This window comes from Falco cherrug, chromosome 10, assembly GCF_023634085.1.
Source record: "Falco cherrug isolate bFalChe1 chromosome 10, bFalChe1.pri, whole genome shotgun sequence".
In the NCBI taxonomy this organism is placed as follows: domain Eukaryota; kingdom Metazoa; phylum Chordata; class Aves; order Falconiformes; family Falconidae; genus Falco; species Falco cherrug.
In genome coordinates, this window is record NC_073706.1 from 35,108,386 (window position 1) to 35,132,516 (window position 24,131).

General features: G+C 40.2%; 1 protein-coding gene across 11 annotated transcripts in view; it reads right to left on the reverse strand.

Moving 5' to 3' along the window:
• CHID1 (chitinase domain containing 1) overlaps window positions 1-24,131 on the reverse strand; it is a 127,500-nt gene that overhangs the window by 98,246 nt on the left and 5,123 nt on the right. For 2 of the 11 annotated variants that reach the window (XM_055722395.1, XM_055722387.1), the window contains exons 3-9: window positions 20,706-20,848; window positions 19,149-19,298; window positions 18,237-18,369; window positions 17,223-17,267; window positions 15,810-15,916; window positions 14,306-14,367; window positions 4,925-5,017 (exon numbers count right to left, since the gene is read on the reverse strand). In XM_055722395.1, the coding sequence (XP_055578370.1) occupies window positions 4,925-5,017; window positions 14,306-14,367; window positions 15,810-15,916; window positions 17,223-17,267; window positions 18,237-18,369; window positions 19,149-19,298; window positions 20,706-20,831 (716 nt within the window). In that variant the 5' untranslated portion in view covers window positions 20,832-20,848. Of the gene's footprint in view, window positions 1-4,924; window positions 5,018-14,305; window positions 14,368-15,809; window positions 15,917-17,222; window positions 17,268-18,236; window positions 18,370-19,148; window positions 19,299-20,110; window positions 20,231-20,705; window positions 20,849-20,954; window positions 21,124-23,231; window positions 23,372-23,537; window positions 23,667-24,131 lie in introns of those variants that run through there. The other 9 variants (XM_055722388.1, XM_055722389.1, XM_055722392.1 and 6 more) reach the window with 9 other exon arrangements.

The following is a 24,131-nucleotide window of genomic DNA, read 5'->3' on the forward strand; positions in this document are numbered from 1 at the left end:
TCTGATTCTTTCATATAAACTACAGGTGTTATCTCCTGCAGCTGGAAAACACAAATACTTTACTACCCCGCTACAGATAAGGCCATTTAGGGACAGGCACATTATATTTCAGGTTTAAAACTGCATTTTAGACAGGCAGCTCTTCCCAGCTCTAACAGGGCATCTCCAAATCCCAGTTCAGAAAGGTTTTGGAACTGTGAACCCACTACTCTGTCATTATGCTGGACAGCAGCAGGAGAAGCAACGACAACACAAGGTCCAAACCTCAGTGTGGTGGTAGGCTGCAAAATACTCCTGAAAGATATAACTGGCTTAAAGCAAATTCCAGCCAAGGCAAAATGTGTTTAAAAATCCAGAGGCGTTACAGTGGCTTCAACTCCTGTTTTGGGATTTAGAAAAACTACACTGTAAACCCCATATGACTATGTATTAAAAAAAATCCAAAAATCAAAAGCACAGATTTAGGTCCTTCTGGCTATAAGATTGAATCTGGTAATGCCAACAGGCATCACGATGAACAGGAATCTTAAAAGTTTGTACTAATCTCCACTTTGTTCCTACCACCAAAAGGAGCAAACGCATTTTAACAACAGTGTTTACAGCAATTACTTAAATTCTACCAGAGCATGTATTAGCATTTTAAAAAGCATCCATGTGATGAAGTGACTGATAAAGCATTTTAGAAAAAAGTTTTAAAGTGTTCTCCTTTGCTTTATCTGTAATAGACCACAATTAAAAGCAACAGAAGATTGCTTTAAAAAGGAACTATCAACTGGGATGAAATGTAGATCATAAGAGGGCAGCGTGAAAGACTGGAATAAGTGACAGACAGGAGAGAAGACATAGTAATTTCTCATTATTTTTTTACTTAACTAAAGCATAACAATCTCAGAGTATTTATCACCATCGAACATCCATGTGACACTAAGGCATACCAGCCCACAATCTTCCAGAGAAATCTGCAAGAAATGAGAGTATTAACCTCTGCAACATTCACAGACTGTTATCTTGTGAGCCAGGAATTTAAGGACTTAAGTTTCCACGTCTTTATTTTTAAAGAAGTATTGCAGTTATTGCTCTGTGGTGCAATGAGCTAATAAAACAAGGCATGTAACACTGACTTACTGAGATGCATGCCAGCATTTCAGGGGTCCATAGCCAAAAGCACGGTTCGGTTCCTGGAACCTTCCCTATAGTATAAAGTTTTATCAGCAAAGAAATCCATGCATCAGAAGAAGCTCCTAAGTGTTTATATTCGCAAGCATATCTGGATGACTCTCAACCTTCTCTTGACAGAACAAGCTGGCTTCATAAGAATCAAGTATTACCAACCACAAAAGTCGCTCTCAACAGCCACACAAAGACATCCTTGACAGTAAGGAACAGCATACCCTGCCCTGCAGCTCTGATAACTTGCAACACGCGATGCCTCATCCTGAGAAACAGTGCTGATTAAAATCCTCTGCATCTTATGGCCTGAACTTCCTTTCAAATAATTGCATGGTGGTGAAGAGACTACTGCCTCTAGCTCTGGGAATACCACATATGGAAAAGGTCTGACTGACCTGAGGGGTTTGAACAAACTTTAACCTTCAGCTGACAGCCAAAGGAGAGAAAGCAGGCTGTGGTAAGAAACATGGGAAATAGCCCCAAATGAAATCCAAATTCTGACTAAGAAAAAAACCTCCAGCATGAATATCACACTGCTCCTGAGAAAGACCTCATCATGCCGATGACTCATCGTTGTGCTCAAGGAATACTGAGTGTCAACCTCAGGACCCACAAGGAACAATGGAAAGGTAAGCATAACACCATAGCAAAGCAGTAGGAAGTGGGAAGGCTCTGCATAACAATTCTAGCTATAATCTTCATGAGGCTTTTCTGTATTAACTAGGTAATTTGGACTATCAGACGATTAAAATATTAAGTGGGCAAACAATAAATTCTTGACTCCACTTAGTGCATTCCTTTCTGTGCACTACAAGATTTTGGGTGTTGCAGGAGGCCAAACTGCCTCAGGATTATAGGGTGCATACTCTTACACAGGGAGACCATGGAAAACACAGAGCACAGGGAGGAAAAAGGCACAAGCCACACCACATCTAGAGAACAAGAAACAACAGTCTAGTGTCGTTCTGAGACTTGGATCTACTCTCTTAATGCCATAATGCACTACAAATCAGTACTGTTCCACAAAGAGAATCTCACAAAACATACTGCAAAAACCACCAGAACTGAAGTAGAAACAGAGGGGCTAGAGTGACAGGGAAGAATCTCCTCAAAAATGAAGCTAGGCTGTCAGAACCCTTCAGTCCTAAAGAAAGGGCTCTGCACAAGTATTATTTTACAGGACTGTCTACGTTACCAATTTACATGGCATTTATTTTGTCTGCTTTTGCAATAATCTTCAACACATTGTTCCTCCCTCTCTGCCTATCAAAATCTGATGGCCAGCCAAACATGGAAGCAAAGGGATTATTGTGTTAAACTAGCTACTTCAATTTAAGGATAGAGAAGTTATACCATGTAATAGATGAAAATATAAAGCACAAAAACCACCCTGAAGTACATAGCTTTACAGAAAATAAACCGAAATCAGTTACAGGTAGATATTATTCTGGCCCTCCAGTCTTCAGATGGCAGAAAGCACATATCCTGTATTCAGGAATTGGTTTGGATGGGGTTACATCACTAACCCACAGAAGAGGTGAGCTCTGCATAGATATCTGCAGGCAGATATGCTTTGTTTCCCCCTCGTGCTATCAGACCTTCCCACAAAATTCAGCAAAAACTTGTGACCATTGCAGAGAAAAGTCCGGCTGCAGAAGAGACATTTACAAGCCTGCTCAAATACTCAAGCATTCCATTGTCTCAGCCTTTTTGGTGCCCTGAAAAGGAATGCACACTGAAAGACTGTGACAGCCTACAAGAAATTCAGGAGGTTGTACAACACCATCCTGAAACTGTGCTGTTAAACTGTCAAACTGCAGTGGCTGTGAGCCTGTCCATACTGTTATACAGCCCAAAGTGAGAAAAATAAGACATTGTAATATTTTTTCTTTAGCTGTCTATTAACTCTCACCTGAAAAATACCTAATAATAAAAAGATTGACTTATATTACTGAACTTTCATGTGCAGGCATAAGGCTGCTGAACATCCTGAAGGAAAAAGGAAGCTTAGAAAAAAAAAAAAATCTTGTGTTGCCAACTATATATTATGAGTCTTCCCCACTTATCATTACCAGCAAGTCAAGCACAGTAAGCCAAAACTATCTGCATAACCAGAACAAAGTACCTATTTCATTAGGTAAATTTCAGAGATAAGGAGCAAAGCACGACACAGGATTAGCGTGTCTCATCTGTCACCTATTCCGCAGTCAGCAGAACCCACTGCAGCATATTCAACCACTTTATGAAGACTGTTCCATGTATGTAATCCTGTACAACAGGTTATGCTGCATTATTCTGCAGTCCCGTGTGACAACAGTCCCCACCAAATCTCTTAAAAACAACTAGCAGGGATCTGGAGCTTCTCACTCTGACAGTAAAAGGCCATTAACCATGACATGTACATAACTTTAACATTTGGCCTATTCACAACGTAACAGGAACTTTCATTACCTTTGAGAAGCAAGCAAAGGGGAGAGTGGAATATGGAGACTGAGAACCTGGTAGGTTTTGGGATAAAATAACCCTTATCACCGCAGTTCTCTGAAAGGCACGATGTATTCCCTGTAGCACTATTGTATATCATAAACACGTTTCCACAAGGATAGCTATGCTCACGGTGCAAGGATACCATGCATCTTTTTGACCTGGAAGGGCATCCAAATGTGAACAAATGTTACCAAATGGTAGATAGATACTGGAAAAACTCTTGCTAATAAATATGTATAGCATTGGCACAGCCCACGTTTCAATTTGAAGTTACAATAATGAAGTCCCATCACTATGCTGGTATTCCGAATCACCTTCCGCCCTTGTCTTCAGTTCTATCTGCTGACTCTCACATGGATGTAGTCACTGATTCATCATTCAAAACCTGGAAGGACTAGACACAATCTCCCTAAAATAGCAAAATCTAAAGTGCCATTTTCTTTCCAGAAGACTATAGAGATTTTTCAGTTTTACTATACATTACTTAAAGACAATGTAGAATCTTTTTCTAAAAATGTAAAAAGAGGATTCACATCCTTTCCGTATATAATGAAATTATATTCTCATTTTCCACACGGGTTTTGTTTTTTCAACAAGTACAATCTTAGGCAGTAAATATTTCTCAGCTATAAAAACTGAAAAATAAGAGATGTTTACTGCTGTTCAGCCAGAAGAGCATATAAACTGGTACATCCATCAGATTCAAGTAATTGCACAAATAAACAGAATCATTAACAATTCTGAATATTATCCTCTTACTGAATGCATTTTCTGTACATACAAACCATCAAGTCAAAACAAGTAATTTTTTAAACCCACAGCTTTACTATAGATGTAATTCCTTCCTGTACCTGTTTTTCTTACTTAAAGAATAACTATTATCTATCCTAGCTGAAATTGTGCCCAGAGGCTCAGAAAGTCCTTTTTATATGCTACCTTTATGACATCCTTTTCACTTCTTGGCAACAAGTCATTAAGCTCCACAACTGTTTCTGCTCTTGCTCTCCTGGAAGTTCTTACCAGACATTTTGGGTTAGCACCACAACAGGAGGTCCCTCTGTTATTTTGACGTCAGAAGTTATGAGGTACATATGAATGCACATAGTTACTATTCAGTGCAACATGCATAGACTGGACTACCAATCAAACTCAAACCGTTTCTTATTCATTTAAACTGCACAGCTATGAACAAAGCTTTGAATTTATTGTATATGAGAGAAGGAAGTATTTCTCATCTAGAACCTGCCATCTAAATAGGAATACTCACCCTGCTGCAACTGCAGGAGGGATGACCAGGACAAGTTTAAGTTGTGCTTCACGCAGAGCTTCAGAAAGGTGAATGAGCAAGTGAATCAACTCCCTGAAATATAAATGCATTGTCAGAGGGAAAGGAAGTGAAACTGGTGCTATATATCAGTAAGAACAAGTTTAACAGTAGAAATAATTGAAAAGACCCAGCTGCTAAGAGAGCCCAACAGTTTGTAGCAAATGACAATAGCAGAAGACCGATCAGAGGTTTACCCTCCTCAAGGACTAAGAACACTGAACTGTTGGAGACAGTCTTAGTTTTATTGGAACTGATGATCACCTTGGGGCTAAAACGTTTCCTAGTTTTATTTTCATCTAACTATGCGTTGTTAGCATGTAAAACCAGCATACCTTATCAAAGCAGGTCACTTCTTGAGATCATATTAAGTAAAAGGAATTAGCTCAACAGAAGAACCAAACACTGCTCTGAAACAGGCAGCTGTTGAATAGATTCAAGTTGCCACTGTATTACTACACATGAGGTCTTAGAATTTGTAAAGGTCTTTCACAGCAAGACATGCAATCTTCAGGGATATTTCTGAGGCCTGTGTTTAGAGATATTTCTGCTACTGTTTTTTCCTGTGTATAATCTTTTTGTTTCTCAATACATTACTGAATAGCTACAAAGTAAGTGTTTGACAACATCATATCTGGAAGTATCACCTTCCATATGCATAATTTAAAAACTTTCACAAGAGCTGATTTTCAAATCCATATTCTAAGCACATCAATAGGAAAATAAATTCTAAAATTCTCATGCAAACCATTTTTAGCCTTCGTTATTTGAAGGGTAATGTTAACAGAAAATCCTTCAGAGACAGACTGTTGAAACAAAACCATTTAATGGCTATTGTTATCTTAGGAGTCAAATATTACCTTAAATTTGCACTATAAATATGGCCCTTCTGTGTGCCTTCCTTAAGTCATCTGATTTTCCAGAACAAAGTCAACTTTCATATTTACGCACTGGTGGGTCCTCAAAGGCAGTCAGGCAGATGTTAGGACAGAATTCTAGATCTGTTCAGAATTATGCTTAAATCTGAACCAAGTAGAAAGCAACTTCATGACCCATTCCAGTAGGTTAAACGTGCTAAACCAGGAAAAGCAGGATATACATAAGCAATCTTCCAGGTTGTTTGTTCCACTTAAACTGGATTAGACCTGAAATTTCAGAAACAACTTTTGGTACTGTCATGCCTTTCAAGGCATTATCATCCTAGAGATATTCTTCTGAAATCACTGACGTTCCCATATGATTATCCATCACAGTAATGATGCTTGACTTGCACATTGTAGACACTATCCAAAGGTAACCAAGTATTTTCATTTTCCCTGAAATGATTTAATGCCTGATGAAAGCTTCCTAAGGGTACTACAGAAGCCATTACTCTAAAAATCCTGGCAAACAAACAAAGCAAGTTTTACTACTTTCCCAATACCATCAGTATTTTGTGCTTACAATTTTGAGAGCTGGCTGTGCTGAACAGCTCTTGACAAAGAACTGTCACACTGCCACCTACATTTTCTCTTCCAGAAGGAGGCATGAGATTACAGGAATCAGCTTTTCATCTGTGCAGCAGGTACTTCTACCATGCTTGCTCTGGGAAAGTAACAGCTTTCCCTCCCGTCTCCTTATCATATGCATTCCACATTAAGTGTGTCGCTATTCAGACAAATCAATTACAGCAAAGAAAAATCCTTTTCCATATGAACGCATTAGCAATTACAACACTAAACTAAACAGACATTTATTGCCTCCAACATACTCATCATGGCACCCATATGATATAATCTTATCAAAAACTTGTCATGGAATGAAGTGACACACTTCACTCAGAGAGGCAGCAATATGTTTATTGGTATAAAACAGCAATTTAACGAAGTTTGATAGTAAACAACGCAACAGTTGTTTAACAAGATTCAATGGCAAGATACACTTGATCGTTTACTGCACAGAGGACAGGGTCAGACAAAACTGTCAGGACAACCCTCCCATTGAGTCATGATATTAAAACTATCTAAGCCTTCTTTCCCACTGCTTTGTATCTCACGGCTAAGTGACCTTTTTAACTAATTATGCCCAAACTACAGTATGGTTGTACCCTTTATTAGCCATCAAAGATACTACATATAAGATAAATTTGACCAAGGATTCAAATCCTCTGGCACTGAGATCATTCTGCATTGTTTATCGGCAGTGATCTCTCTTCTCTGCCTGGCTGCCTTTGTTAGCTGTAGGAACTGAGACCTCTACACCATGCAAAACATTTGCTGACTTTACATTTTTTAGAAAGTAAGGGGACAAAAGGAGGGGCAGGATAGAACAAAAGAACCTAACATAGGTCCAGAGCAAGACAGCATCTTTTTCAATCAGAAACAAAGCTAACACCCTTGCTCCAACTTTGCATCTTCACATATCTGCCTCAGAGCCTAAAATTTTGCTATCCAGACAGCAATGCTTTGAAGCATAAGAAAAGCAGTTGGGATTATTTTAAAGCAGATGCAGAGAAAAAAAAGAAGAATTCAAGCAAATATGAAATTGAAAGCTTCCCCTTCTTTGGCAATATCAGACACTGATGGTTAGCCAGCACAGGTAAAAATGAATCCACAAAAGCCAGGACATACCCACAAAAACAGTAGCTGCACAAAAGTTGTTATATATTAAAACTAGAAAGACATACAGCATAGAACCACAACTTACAACTGTAAAGGATAGAGATTTGTGGCCTGATAAAGGGGCAGGAGTACAGTCTGGATTGCTGGTTTTATTTTGTAGCTGGCAGACAGGAGTCAACTAAACAGACTCCACCAAAATGGCCACTTCCCCTCCTCCTGTCACCAAATCCAAGCAGTTTAATTTTGGCCAAAAATTAATTAGCTTCAACCTGGAGGAGGTCGGGAAGAAAAGGGGTAGCTGAACAACTGCAGATTCTTGATCAAGTAACCCAGATTAACATCTACTCACTAACCTGTCAAACCAGGATTCTGGGCCCTGAAAACCTTCTAGCAAATCAGACAGGATTAATGATCAAAGATTTATTTATCCATTTGTCAGCCAAGAAAGATTATGTAAATCAAATGCAAACTCTTCCCCTCTCCCCCGAACAGCAATAGCAGAAAGCTCATTTATTGTGCTAGAAATTAAAACTTCACTGTGTCCCAACAGTACTTTCCAGTGTTTTAAATGCAATATTCTCCCATATTCCACTGGTAATTTTAAAAGAAAAGCTACTGACATTTTAAACACTATAATGAGGTGCCGGCAAGCAGGAATAAAATCAATCTTCCTGAAAAGGCTTTGTTAAATATTTACCAGAGATTTCACCATTGTCAAATTTAACTTCAGAGTAGCTACTAAAACACTGGCAGCTTTAAGACTCTATCTCGAGCTAATTAAGGTCTACTTCATCCCTGCTATTTCAGGCTTTCTATTATCACTACTTGGTCGGTCAATTTTCCAAGTGTTCATGATTTCAAAGCATCCTGCCATCTATAAAGTGTGCAGACCTCCAAATTTTCATCACCCAAGTTTTCCAGGAAGCTTGTTTTTTCAGAACTCCCTTTTTCCAGCACCACTAGTCTATTGTGTCTGAGACACCTTGTAGTACAGTTTACTTCAACGCACAAGAGTGGGCTGTAGGTATGTTTGAAAAACCTTGCAGAAGACACATAAGACTGTTATATCCTTCCCTTCAGTTACATGACCCTTCAGAACTCTGCAACTTCCCAACTCAGCCACTTTTTTTGCACAAGTTGGTAGTCAGTACTCCCTGAAATTTATGCCTTATCAAGAAAATTGGACAGAATAAAGCTGTCTACTTCAAGAAGAAATTGCCCTTTTGTGCCATTTCATTGCCTAGTTAATACCAAGAAATCGGAGTGAATTACGGGAAATCTTTGATTAATAGATTAATTTTTCAAGGACTAACATGAAGGATAGAACTGCCAGAAGAGCTTTTTGCTCCTACACTCCTACCAACATTAATAAGATGTCTGAAGGTCATCTTCTGCATGATACCAAATGCCTGCAGCACGTGGTGACAAAAAGGAAAAAAATCACGTTTTTCAGATGAATTCTGTGTGATGGCAGTGCCATCTGTCAGCTAATGCCAGACTGATCAGAATAACGTGCACTTTTATGTATGCTGTGAGATTCTGATGGTATATTCATGCCTTCTTCACAATATGACACAGGTCTCTTGGGAAAAAAAACCCAACACCCAAAAAACCCACAAGTGAGATTAGCGAGAGAGACATCATCATGTCTAGCTGTTAACTAAATAAGCAGGAGAACCTTTGCTTGCTCAGTTATCTCAATATTTCTGCCAAGTGCATTTCTAAACTTAAATGCCACAGGATGAATAACTCAGAATATTTTATTGCAAAATCAGTCAAGAAAGTTTTAGATAAAAGACAGTTATTTAGTTAAGAAGCAAGTTTAAACTATAAGATGCAGTAAAAGACATTAGAATTGAGGTATCATCTGCACAGGATATCTAGGCTGACTTAGATTTTTGTTAGGAGACCAAGTTCCTGTACATTGGAATAAAAGATGGGAAGCTGAATACTTTTTCACCACACAATGATTGTCAGCATGAGAAAAGGCATCATCATTTAGATGCAGTCTTTCATGTCACATTAAATTGGACCTCACTGTGATTTGCATATCAATAATTCTATTCCCAGAAATCACAGGAAAGGGACACCAGTACTATAGAGGGTACTTCAAATATCTGTATTAGATGTCTACAGGAGCCTGAACTGCTCAGCATAAATCCCCTAAAACTTAGGTCCACACATACATATCAAGCCAATTCAGGTTCTTCAGATAGAGGTGGTACTTCATGAACAGCCAGAGACCAGGCTGCTTAAGATACCCAACATGAAACCAGGCAGCTATATTTAGGCACGTAATTCTCTTACATAAAATTTACGCTGTTGGCAAAATCAATGCTTAAATGAATACGCCAAAGAAAGCATCACAAAGGATTGACAGAATTTAAGACTTCAGTCTGCTGACCGTTACAGGGCAATTCTAATCCCAAACCAGAACGATCAGAAAATTTTTTGTTCTTGAAAACAAACAAAACCAGATTAAGTTAGTTCTGCTTAAGATGTAAAACAGAAGATACACGGTGAGCCTGAAACCACAGAATTTTGTGTTGTAGTGAATACCAGCCACATAACTTCTTAGCAACATTTCACCTTATCTGTAATGCCAGCTAGGACAAAGAAGAAACTGAAAGCTCTTTTTAGATAACTCGTCAGGCCTTGCAGGAAGATTTTTCACTCATTTCTAATGTTGCAGCAAGTACATATATACACACACACACACAAAAAAAAAAAAAAAAAAAAAGAGAAGAAAATAACCAAGATTTTCTAGAAACAACTAAAGGGCTGATAGGGCTTGTCTAAATCTGCCTCATTTTAAAGTTCAGTGATCACAGGTTCTTAAAGAGGCTGGTCACAGGACATATGGGTTACAGAACCTTTGCACACTTACACAGCTTTTGCACTGTTACCCTGTTATATGGAGATACTTACAAAATTAACTGTCATAAGGTCCTTAGGCAACCTGTGTTTCAAGCCCCAACATAGAGATAACTGGGAGAGCATGTGTTATGAAGATGTCATCATGCCTTTTTAATCCAACAAAAAACCATGTTCAGCTATTGAAAAAGGGACACTTGCTCAGCTGAGTTCCACTGAGTAGAGTTTCAGCTGCAATTAAACCAGCTTTCTGATATATGAAGTAGTGCTTAAATCATAACCCAATTCATTAGTAAGTTAGGACACTAATTTGCAAGTTTTCAGATTCTTTTGCAGACTCACCTGCCTCAAGAAATATTGGTGTACTTTGCTAGAAAGTACCACTAAACACTTTTTAGAGAGAAGATGCTGATTTTGTAGCTCAAACACCATACCAAGCTCAGGTGTCCCACAAGCAAATCCCCCCTCTCTGGTCATTTTAGGACTGATAAAGTAACCTGTACTATATTAAGTGTTCCTGCACCCCTAAGGTAGTGCACTGGATGCGATTATAGATCTTTTCCATAACACTATCAAAAAAACCCTCAACAGGAAGCATTTCCACAGCCTTCCCCTCAACACAGGTACATGAAAAGATACACTAGAATAACTGAGTGCCATTTTATTATTTATTAATTTAACAGCTAGGTATCTATTTAATTTTGGTTCTGAAAAATGAAAGCCATCATGATTCTAAGTGAAATATTTTCCCTATATCCATACCGCCTCTCTGCCATTTCATAAGGCAAGCTGGCAGCTGCAGCATATTCCCATATATTTTTATGCACCTATGTTGAGTCTCAATAATGTGTTGCTAACTGCTTATGTGAGACTATTCCTTGTATTTCAGAAAAAAATAATCAACTGATCTGGAATTTTCTTTATAAACTAGAAAATGTTCACACTAAATAGGAACAAATTGTATTAGCTAGGCAGGTCTGCTTGTATTGTGAAGATAGCTCTGGAAGTAATTTGAAGGCAGACTATTTGTTCCTAGGAGCACCATTGTGATCTTCTGTTCCTTTACCTAAAAGTAGGTTAAGCTGCTTTCATGTGTTTGACCTTGAAGAATCCGAATCGTGAAAGCCTATGCTGTGTACCTAACAGTTAACACTGATGCTTTAGATGGAGTGTGCACAATTGCTTTTCTATGAGCACTTCACATCTCCAAAGGATTAGGGGTCATCACTGTCTCAACACCTACCTGTCAACTGACCCCCACCTCCCGAGGTTAAGGACATGCTTTACTACCGGTGTCTGTCACCTCCGAAAGACGTCACTCGACAAGGCCTGTCGGGGATGACTCGCGTTACAACACCGCCACTCTGTGGGCTAAAGAGCTCATGGGCTGCTCCGGTTCTTTCCTGGCAGGGACAAGTGAAGCAAGAGCCTGTCCATGCTTACCCATTTATCAGGAATAACTCCGCTCTGCTATTCAAAAGTAAATTAACAGATCCCAAAAACAGTATTCTGTGCAATAAAAATACAAGATTGCCAAGGTGCTAAGTTCACCTAATTCTTCCCCTTAAAGGTCTGTTCAAAGCACCTGTCCACTCCAAAAAAACATTAATAGGGAAAACCCCTGGGGCACTGGATACCCAAGACATCCAGCTTTAGAGCAAGTGATAAACAAATTGACTTAATCTCAAAACGAAGACACTGGTCCCATAACTTACAAGCATCATGAGACAAAATCTTAACGTAATGATGCACTTCTGCTTTCACAAAACAACTGTTACTCCACACGCAGGCTTCAGCTTGCTGCCAAGACTAGCCTTACTCAGAATGCTTGTCTTCAGGAGGCAAGCCCAACACAAGGTGTTTTGCAGGTTAAACACCCTAACCATTTCTAGGGGACTGGCAATAAGGGGGGGGGGGGGAAGAAAACAAACAAAAAACAATCAAAACCAAAAAAACCCAAACTCGTCTTGAAGAGGAAGAAAACCTGCAGTTTGTAACTTCTGCTTCTATTCATGTTTTTCTGCCAAACATCATTTTTAGTTAGGATAATCCTGAAGTCTTGTTCACAGATGGCCAAATATGATCAAACTTTACTGACTCAGAGCAAAGCAGGCAGCTACCATTCTGCTCCAGGAGAATAAACTTCTCCGTCTCTGAAGTTATTGAAAATACTTCCCACTCCTGTCTACCAGTAACAGACAGAATATGTAGGGGAAGGACAGAAGCACCACTGAAGTAACACTCAGGTACTGAAGGCTAGAGCAACTACGCAGCAGTACCTCCTCTAGTACAAACAGCTCTTATCACGCAAAATGGGACAAGCAATGCTCTTTTGAATCAGCTTTACTCCTGGCAAAGAGTAAAATTTTACTATGCCACAAGTAAATTCATCCTGGAGCTAATAAAAAAAAAGTACGTGTTGTGCATTGTTCATGTGTGTCATTTGCAATACAGCACTTTGATGCTACTGTTCTTAAATTATCTTTAGCAAGTCTTAAAATTACAATACAGTCTGTCTTTCATGTCAGTTAACCAATAGGAAGAGCATCGATTTTACTGAAATACAGTAAGCACAAGTAGACAAACTGACCACTGCGCCCAACCTCTGACTGGCAGTTACTAATTGCCTAAATCACCTTATTTGCCACCTTAAGACATTGCAATAGGTTCAGAGCTCAGTAGAGAGATCAACTCTTAGGAACTGCCTGGCAAATTACATAATTATGAGCAAAAGCGTATAGCATTAGGAATATTCATTCCAGCACAAATGGTGGAGCCCCTGACAAGGCTACAAAGACTCTGCAGTTTCAATTCTTTGTTCTCAAGTGTTCATTTTATAGGGAAAAGGTAAGACTCCATTAACAGCACACTCAGTTCCAGAAGTAACTATTATATGCCATCAATCAGTAACACTCGCCCTAAACAGAATAACCTGAAGTAGCCATTTCAGAAAGTTGAAAGTCTTCCATAATGAAGCCTGTATCCTGTGGAGCCTTCTTTTAAACTTACTTTTCCCCCAGACATTTTAGGCAATAGAGAGCTGGTAGGCATACTGTGCTTTAGGGAATGGATGCCTGAATTTCCTGAGGGAACTAACACAAAAAGTTTGGTATCACTGCACTGAATCATTCATTTCACCACACGCTCTGCCTTTTCTTCCTGAAGCACCTTGACTCTATCCATGGTGTTAAGCCAGCCAAGCAGATTTTGTTCAAGGAAAACAGATTAGAATATGTCAGGAAACAGCTTAACATGGATAAGCTTTTTAGGTTTAGCAGCTACAATAAATGCAGACTCACTGAAACCTCATAGTGGAGCTACCAATAGGTAGATCAGCTACTCCAGCGTTCAGAATACATTGTGCTTGCAAGAACTGGAAGCCAGTTGCTCCCTAGATTTGCTTCAGGTTGGAGATTTTGTGTTTAGTACCTCTAAAAGATCTCCATATAAAGATTTGGAAGGTTTCCTAATCAACTCAAATCTGGTAGTCTTGAAAGTATCCCATACTTCCATGCTTCACCCAGTAACCCAAACCAATCAATGTTACAAAGGCCAGGGTCAACATCTGAGTAAGCAGGCAGTTGAGGTATCCTCTTCACCCTTGTACAACAGTAACGTCTTACAGAACTCAAGTATGAAAGGCTAATGTGGTCTGCCAGGTCCACTATGAAGATTACTATGTAATTTTGAGCTCATGTGGAGTGGAGTAGACTCTTCTACTTCATTCTAAGATAACTGGAACAATCTTTAGTTGTCCTAGAATGAAGTGTCTCTATTTATAATGACAAATTAGAAACATGCTTTAAAAGAGCAGATTTTTAGGAACTGCATCCTAGAGACTTATACTCACGTTTGCTTTTGATTTCCCAGCTGACTCCAAACTTCAACTACAAAACCATCAAAATCTTCATTCTAAATAAAGGGAGTTGAAACAATATACACTTAATTACCATGCTTACTCATTATGCTTGTATCAGAGATGATAATACAGTATCAAAAGCACACAACTACTGTAGTTTTTCTTGTATTATTACAGGTTGAACATACTTTGTATTCTTATAGCAGCTTTTGTCTTTAATGCAGCATTGCATGAAATAGAGAAGCACAAATTATTTAATAGACATGTAAAAGTTTAAAATCTCTGTTATTTATCCATGACTTCTACTGCTACAGGACAAAATATCAGATCGGAAAAATTCAGCCACTGATGAGAGATGGTTGTTAAGCAAATCAGTTGACACACATTTACATGTATATTGGGAAAAAAAATCCTCATGAGCTCTTGAGTCTAAAGACACAAATGCTAACTTGGCATAGGTATGGTTCCAAACATCTCTCACAATTAATCTCACTTGTGACAATTTATGTTTAGCATGATCACGATACTGCTGTACTTGTGTACTCTTTCCTTAAGAGGCCAGCTGTTACTGAGGACCCAACATTGATGTAAAACAAATTTTAAGAAACTATTCAGTTTACCTCTACACCCATCTTCCTCTAGAGGACCTTAAGTTTTCTTTACACTGTGCAGCAAGTGAGAAAACTTATTCTGACAGTAATTAAGCAGGCTGCCATGCATCAACCACTAAAGCTGAATGTCTTTCGGGTGCAACTTCTCTAGTCCTACACATGTATAGCCATTAGCTAAGGGGCTGCCCAGAAAACCTTAGCCAACAGTGATCATTCCCTATGGTAAATCCTCTTCTCTCTCCACCCTCTTAACATTTTAAGAAAACTGGTTCATCAGACCTGAGCAAAACTGTACAGTAACAGGCATTCAGTGAGTTAGTCTCAGTATTGTGTGGCGTGTTTAGCTCCAGCACACTGAGCCTGAACATACTCCTGTAACACAGCAAACAGCACTCACTGCGCCTGTGACCCTTTTCCTCTCTATCAAACAATGCCACTAACCAGTTTAGCCCCTGCTTAATAGATTTATTATTTTAATAGAAGCATAAAAAGAAAGCAGTCTGCTCACTATGCAACCTCCATGTGAAGTTTATCAGGTACCCACTACTGCCTCAGTCACATTCAGCCTGTCAGCTGTTTGGAACAGGTTTTATCAATCACAATTTATAGCAGGCAAAAGTCACCAGTGCAGCTGCCAACAATAACTTAATAAGGTGACATTGATCAGACTTATGTAGCATGACTTTAGACTGCACTCAAGCATTGCTATACTTTGTATTTACGGGATTTGGACACATGCTAGGACACACTATTAAGAATCCTGGTTAATTATTGTTTTGAGCAGAATTTTGTAGAACATAAAACTACTGAAAATGAGAAAACACCCATTACAAAAGGAATCAAATATCAAACTATTTCATAAGCATTAGAAAAAAGTTTTTTACCTTGGCTAGTAGAACCATGCTCTTGGAAAGCTCCTCTATCTCATCCTCACTGCCAAACACACTCTCAAAGTCCTGGTAAGTCCAGCCATCAAACAAAATTCGAGGCACTATCAAGCAAAGTTGTCAAACAGTACTGAAAATCAAGAATTTATTATCTACACCAGAATACTTGTGCAGAAACAGAATACAGCAGACACAAGGAGAGATGAACATATTCCATGGCTAAGATCATTGCTCTTTTACTCTGACCAACTTCAGCAGCACCGATAAATTGACATTGTAGAACATTCTTCTTCATTTTATGCTTAGTTAAAGGTCAACACTGATGCAAGTTTTAAGAAAAGACACCTTCACTCGACTGAACCATCTTAACTGAACTACCACTTAGGGCCCCAAGAAAAGTCTTAAAAAGAACACCAACAGGAGAAAGCAATCTTTCTGCAAGTTGTGCATCTTTTCTACCACAAGAGGAGGATAGAATAGTTCACCTCAAACTCTGATTTACTCTTTGGTACACAGCCCTATATTACATCACTCTTCTACTCGTCTCAAGACCCTATGACAAACTTTGGAAGACACAGGCACTTGAGCTCGTGTGATTTCATGAATGGACAATAGTTAGAAAAACTACTGTTGGAACAGCTGATAATCACGCACACTGGAAAACCCAACAACTCATACAGAGCTATGTCTAAGCCCTTTCTAACTACCAAGGATGTAGAAGAGTGTTAGAAGAATTGAGAGATTTCAAAGGCTTTATCATCTGGCAGCTGAAATAAATATCCGAGCACTCAATTTTTCTAATGCATTCCAGGTTTCATACTCCCTTCTGAATCAGGAAGGGTTTCACAGCTCCACAGAATCCTTGCTATAGAGAAATGTTAGCAGTTTTACCTCTACAGCAATGTTCGTCATTTTGCCTAAAGACACACACCATGGCACAACCCTTGAGTTCCCAGCTTCAAGGGGAGAAGAGCCAATGGAAGACTTTTCAACCGTCATGCAAGAAAGTCTGATTGACTCGTATGTGGATTATTATTTTTTCCTTTTTAACGAAGCAGAACCCCTGAGCAACAAGCTTGAAGATGCTTCCCGCCCCCCCCCCCCCCCCCCCCCCCCGGTAAGCCCTTAGTGTTATACACAAAGCACCCCTCCAGAGAGGGCCCCATGACCCAGGGTTTAACCAGGGACAAGACACTGAGGCAAAACATTAGGGCACCAACCATTAGGATGAACACTTCAGTTATTTAACTATAGTTCACTGGTTTTATTTTTCTTCTCAGAACTCTTCCTGTATGCAACTATGCTAAGGTAACCTTCCTTTCTCCCATATACACCTGGAACCAAGCCGTCTTTTGGTCTGCTAGTAGTTAAAGATGATAAAAACCAAACAAACATAAAACAGGGGCTCACCTATTCTGATGGTTTTGGAAGTTTTTCTGACATCTTTCATCCAGCCTGTCAAACAGTATGATGTAAGAGAACAACTGTTAAAATTAAGTGATGTTGACAATGACAACTTATTTTTAACCATTCTTGAAGTAATGGAGCATAGTTTCATTATATATCTTCCTGCCATAGACTACTAGTTCACAACCACAACAGATGAAACATCCTGTGATCCACAGAGTTTGAAGCTATCCACCTCCACCACAGCATAACCAACATTTACTACAGCCTTACAATAGTCCCTACCCAGCCCCTCCCTACTGCTTACAGTTCTGCCCTATCATAGAAACTATCTTACTACCTACTCAGAATACTTCTGTAGTCACCAAGCATCACCTGGGAAGAATTTTCTTTAATTTTTTTTTTTAAAAGATGGTACTTTCAAGTGTCCCATCTACTCTTGGCAGTCATTGCGCTAGAATAAGTTTTGTTAGCAAGCGCCAACACAGTAAGAATTACAGCTGTTTCAAATGAGATCCATGTTCAATCAAGTTGAAAACTATTAAGTACTTAGTTATTTAAGAACATACTAGCTAAAATCTGAACTTGCTGCCAGTTTCTTGACAGTGAAGGAAAAAATTCTTTTCAGATGAAATTTGTTTTCCATTCCCAAAACAAATTCACCCCAAGGTTTTTTTGCAAAAGGAAAAAAAAACCCAAACCTACAATAGGTATACAACTGCACAGTGCAAACACCAAAGACTGTTTCTGCCTGTACAGATTCTTTGTTCCTTCCTTTTTTCAAGAGGGGATGTGTAGACAGCCTGGTGGAAAAGCCGATCTTTCTACTTGCTCTTTGGACAAATAAACTATGTTCACATGTGGAAGCAGGTGGGGACAGAAAGAAGTTCACTGTGAAGATTCACCATAAGGCAGAGCCAGGAAAACCCACATGCATATACCACCAAAGCTACATAGTCTGCAACAAGACCAGCAATCTTACTTTCAACGCATATTCAAAGAAAAAGAAAATAATACCTTTATCAGCATCATGGAGCCCAGTGAACTGGAACCTTTCCTTCCCTCTCCTTTTCACTTGTAACCAGACTGGTGAGATTAGTGTAAATTTGTTTCCAAATATTTTAGCAATGTCATAGCCATGGCTGTTCCACTTGAAAAGAAAGAAGAAGAAAAAAAAAAAAAGTGAGAGGCTCAAAAGCAAAAAATATACTTTTGACCAATACAAGTTCTTTAGCACAAATGTTATCATTTGCTGGATCCCCACTTGTCAGTTCAAGGAAACATCCTGAGACATTATTTTTATTTAAATAAGAAAGTACCTGGAAACTGTGATCGCTACATGAAAGGTAATCTTCAAATCATGTAAGCTCAGGTGAACTACAGGTATTTACACACAGATTCTAACACAGTATTGAATTTTCAGGCTCTGCATTTATGTTCAAGACAACTTGTGAAACAAGTAAAAAGCATCCTCTAAACAAAAGGAATAAACATTTATTATTCAAGAAAGGATGTTATGAATAACAGTAAGACTGGAGAACAAAAGAGATTACTTTGACAGCAGCATAAATTTTTACTGCTTATTTAGAAGGTTCAGGTTGGTAGCTGCATGGTATGAGGACACTTGGTAACTCTCCTGTTCAGACTTTACTGCAACTTCGGATGGCTCACCAAGGACAAGATCATACTGCCATCTCTGTTTTATGTGAGAAGAAACCAATATGACCTAGATAGATATCCTATAAGAGATGGATGAGAGAACAAGAGTTTGAGACCACCTGAATCCCAAGCCAGCTCTCAAATAATCCTCTGGCTATTTGACCAGAAATTCCTATTATTATAGAATGCTTTTAAAACAGGGATGCAAGATTAGCACAGTCTGCTGCATATTCATTCTAAGCACCAATTGTATTCATTGTATTAACTTACAGGTGTAATATATCCCAGAACATCTCCCAAGAAATGTCTTTCCTTCATCTTCTTGGAGCAGTAACTTTTGTGTTCCAGTATTATATCCTTTGCCTTTGGATCCACAACTACTAGCCCCCGGTCCTGCACATTTTTATCAGAATGCAGCGTCTGGGGGGAGAAGACAGTTTTTAGAACCAGCTATATGAAGCAGCCACTTTCAATAGCAACATACTTAAAAAAGAGAAAAAAAGTCACAGCATTAAACTCTGAGCACTCCTTTTAAATGATGCAGAACAGTTTGATTTAAAACTGGAAAGTGCTCAGAAATGATTTGTCATCATCAGTAAATTTACTGAGTTTGCAAGGCAAAAAGCATATAAACAAAACAAAGCAAACCAAGGCATGGTAAGACTAAAGAACATCATTCACCACAGCTGACGGTGCACTGCTCTCTATTCAATGCTTTCAGGCACCTTGCCTCCAAAATGATAAAAAAGGGGTTAGGAGTTATTAATCAAGAATTTGAAGATGACCTTTACATTAGATATATTTCAAATTGAGTATGCTGCCTTGTGGTTACTGAAGGCCAAAGTTCTGAACACCTGTCTTGAAGGAAGATCTGCTTCGACTAAAACAGCACAAACAGTTTTAGCAGACAAGAGTGAGAAGGCCTAATAAAGTGCACATGGTGAGTAGGTAGAAACCATCTATTGATTCAGGATAAGGACTTTAGGGATAAGACCTGTCTTAAGACTTTGCATTACCCTCACTAACTGCAGACTAGATTTTCTTGCTAGTAGACACTGAGCAAGCAAGCACTACAAACAATGAGATGTATCTGCATAATGAAGAAGTAACGATACTTGTAATTTAAGGGAGAGGATTTTAACATGTCTACTTTCTTACCTAATGAGCTTAGCAATGATAAGTATATATACTCAGTATATGCACTAGTAAATATACTTCCTCTCCATGCATACCCTTTCTCTTGCACTGCTGTGCCTTCTTGCAGTTTTGAAAGAAAACAGGAAGCAAACAAGAACACACTCAGCAAGTTAAGAGAGAATTCAGCGTGTTGGCTCCATTTGCTCAGATTCCTACAGAACTCCGAATCATTTCTGCCTGCAAAGGAACTCCAGGTTAGAAAGCTCTTCAAACTCTTCTATGAGGATACAGGCTTCCCATTGGCAAGGCTGAGTACACCTCTCCTTCCACCAGTAAATGACCTAGTGCTCTTGGCCCAAACTACTGCTCCCCACCCCTCTCTCCAAAGGGATGGAAGCACATCTCCTTTAGCTATGCAAGAGGGGACAAAAACTTCCTGCTTCTGCAGCTTGCATGGGGGATTAAAGCTCCAGAAGTCTACACGATATTGGTTCAAGGACTGAATCATTTGTGACACTCACAAAAGCTAAAGACGAGCAACTTCAGGTAGTCTTATTGTGAACATAAGCTTCAACACAAACGCATGGTTGCTTTTAACACGGTTTTGACAGAATGAGAGTCCATTTACCAAAGTTCAATTAATTCACTGCACATGTCAGAAAAGATGAGCATTTCAGCTATTTCTCTTACCTTTTCTTCCGGCTTTTTTGCAGCACTTTTCTTTGTATCTGTTTTTGACAGGGTACCTTCAGCGAGCCAGCAAATCACAGTAAGAGAAAGTGAAGTATAGAGAAGCTTCATGATGTTTTTCCCCATGTCAGCTTTCTCCTGCCCTGAAAACATAAGGGTTCAGATCTCTGAACGAAAGAATATAGCAGTTTCTTGCCTAAGAAAAGTCAAGCAATTGTCTTATCTTCTGCCCTCTAGAATCAGACTTACTAAAGCAGTACTGTTTTAACAGTGCTTTTGGTCTTCTAACACTTCTTGGATCCAGATGGCAGGGTAAAAGCTGAATTGCTATACCATTTGAAATTCACTATTAATAATAGTTAAGGTATCGTGCTTCTACTTTGACTTCAAGGTCACTGGTAACCCTTTTGTTTTCCATATCCTAAAAAATAGGACAAAGCAGGTTGCTCTTGATAGCATCTAGTCTGGGCTGTCTAGCCTGGCAGGATCTATAAACTGCTGCAGAGAGGAACAATTGAGAGCCTGAAGAGTCAATGCAAGTCTTAACTATTTGGACAGGATATCAATTCTTCCAGAAGCTGGTATATATTGATTTGGAAGTGTTTAATTTCACTTTCAGAAACAATTAGCAACAGCATCCACTTCCCTGAAGAGAAGTTAACGTTTAACAGCTTAAGAACAGAAGTTTTAAAAATATCACTGAACTCTAATTAGATATCAGAATGTGCTCATTTCCTTGACATGATCATATCCATCTGGCAATTAGTGGTAAGTCAACATTCACTCCTAGATCTATAGGAAGCACTGACCCTGTGACAAAATGGTTTCTGCCAGTGACAATCCAGTATTGACTCTTGGTTGCAACCTTACTTTAATAATTTTTTCCTTAACATTGGTTTAGTGAAAATTAAGTAGACAGCATCACTTTACTACATGAAGATGAATTGGTCAAACTTTAAATGCTCTTTATGGAAATCATAAGCATGAATTTGGCAAGCTTTACATAACTAGTTCCCCATAAAATTTTTCTTCTGCAAACCTTCCTTCATCTTTCTTTTAATTCTCCTCTAACTAAACTGAGTAGAAATATACAAGCTTGGCACTCTTGTTTATTTCCTGTGTCACCGCAAAATGTGACAAATGACAAAAATCGATGACTGACTCATTATTTCCTTGTTCAACTGGTACTACGGACAACCTAAGGTTTAAGACATCTTTTGACGAACTGATCTGAAGCCCAGGTTTCTCTCAAACCCAGATCACAAATGTTGTTTAGACTCATAGAATCATTTATATTTGAAAGGACCTTTAAGATCATCAGGGCCAACCGTTACCCATGACTAACAAGCCCACCACTAAACCATTCCACTAAGCACCACATCTACACATTTTTAAAACACCTTCAGGGATGGTGAGTCCACCACCTCCCTGGGCAGCGTGTTCCAATGCTTGACCATCCTTTCAGTGAAGAAGTTTTCTTTAATATCCCGTCTAAACCTCCCCTGGCACAACTTGAGGCCATTTCCTCTTGTCCTATCACTTCTTATCTGGGAAAAGAGATGAACACCCACCTCACTGCAACCTCCTTTCAGTAGATGCAGACAGCTGAGGTCTCCCCTCAGCCTCCTTTTCTGCAGAATACACAAGCTCTGTTCCCTCAGCCGCTCCTCATAAGACTGGGCTTACTATTAAACACTGAGGCAAGGGAGGCATTAAGTGCCTTCAGCCTTTTCCTCAGCCTCTGTCACTGTGTTTCCCCCCTGCATCCAATAAAGGATGCAGATTATCCTTAGCCCACCTTTGGGTTTGATGTATTTATAGAAACATTTTTATTGTCTTGTACTGTACTGCAGTAGCCAGATTAAGTTCTAGCTGGGCTTTGGCCCTGCTAATTTTCCCCCTGCATAACCTCACAACATCCTTGCAGTCCTCCTGCATTGCCTGCCCCTCCTTCCAAAGGTCATAAACATTTTTTTTCCTGAGTTCCAGCCAAAGCTCTCTGTTCATCCAGGCCAGTCTTCTTCCCCACTAGCTCGCCTTTCGGCACATGGGGACGGCCCACTCCTGTGCCTTTAAGATTCACTTTTTGAGGGATGTCCAGCCTTCCTGGACCCCTTGGCCCTTCAGGACTGTCTCCCAAGGGACTCTGTCCACCAGGCTCCTATATAGGCCAGTCTGTCCTCTGGAAGCCCAAGGTTTAACCTGAACCTCCACATGAAGTAACATACGTTTAGTCAGCTGTTTCAGATGGATGTTTTTATTAAAAAGAGAAAAGCTGGCATAGATTTAGGCTGTTAAAAAGAAGTAATCAAAGAAACCCAGTAGTCTTGGAGGCTGGCACAGTAACTGTGGAGAACAGGGTTAATATTTATACTTTACTTCTAAAGAAGAAACTAGATTCTAAATTACTGCTGCAGAAGCCTACTACAATTTGTAAAGGAAGCCCAGGAAGCATGCTGCTGATGTGCTTTAAAAAAACAAAAGCTAGATTCAGAAATATATTCAGAAAAAAACCCCATTTCTAACCTGTGTAAACATTACTCTTTCCCCTTGTAAGGCACTCTACTTTGACCGTTAGAATTGCCGCCCATACTCATCTGCTCTCGAGATGCCAACCCTTTCCAGAGACTTGCCCTGAGCGACCATCTGCAGCCTGCGAGCGGGCCGGGCCGGGCCATGCCAGGCCAGCAGGGTCCCGCAGGGCGCGCCCCCGCCGCGGCCTGCCGCCCCGCTGTAGCCCCTGTCCCCCCCGCAGCCGCTGTGCCACCCTCCCTGCCACCCGCCACCGCGGCTGCGGCGCAGGCCGAGGCCCCCCGCGCCGGCGGAGCGCACCTTACCGCCCGCCTCCAGCCCGGCCCTGGGCCGCCCGCGCCGCTCGGGAAGGGGAGGCGGCCGGCCCCGCCCCGCGGCTGCCGGGCAGCGCCGAGGCGGCGGGCAGGAGCGGGCTGCGCCAACATGGCGGCGGGGCAGCTGCGCAGCGGCCGCGGCTGGGCGCCTGCTCGGCGGGGGGCGAGGCGCGGGGGCAGGGGCGCCGCCGGGGCCTGCAGGAAGCAAACGATACGCGCGGGATAACCGTACATTCCCTTGAAGAGCCTCTCGGTGTGTGTGTTCAGGCCGTAGCCAAGAGTGTAGGTCAAGTAGGGAGCGTGGGCTATAATATGTGCGCTGCCCTGGGAACAAAATGACAGGACAGCGGCAAGCAATATTGTTAACCCCCCCGTGTGCAGAAAGGAGGGGTCACGTAGCCATTAACAGGCTTTAAAATGAAATTTTATGTTTGAAACTGAGATTTTTATTATCTTCTCTTTTGACCTTACAGTTTGTGGTTTTAGGTGCAACATGGCTGTGCTACTATTTTTACCGCAGCGGGAGCTTTGGGGTTTGCCCATGTTTTTGCCCATGTTCTTTCATGGGCAGCTTGCAGGC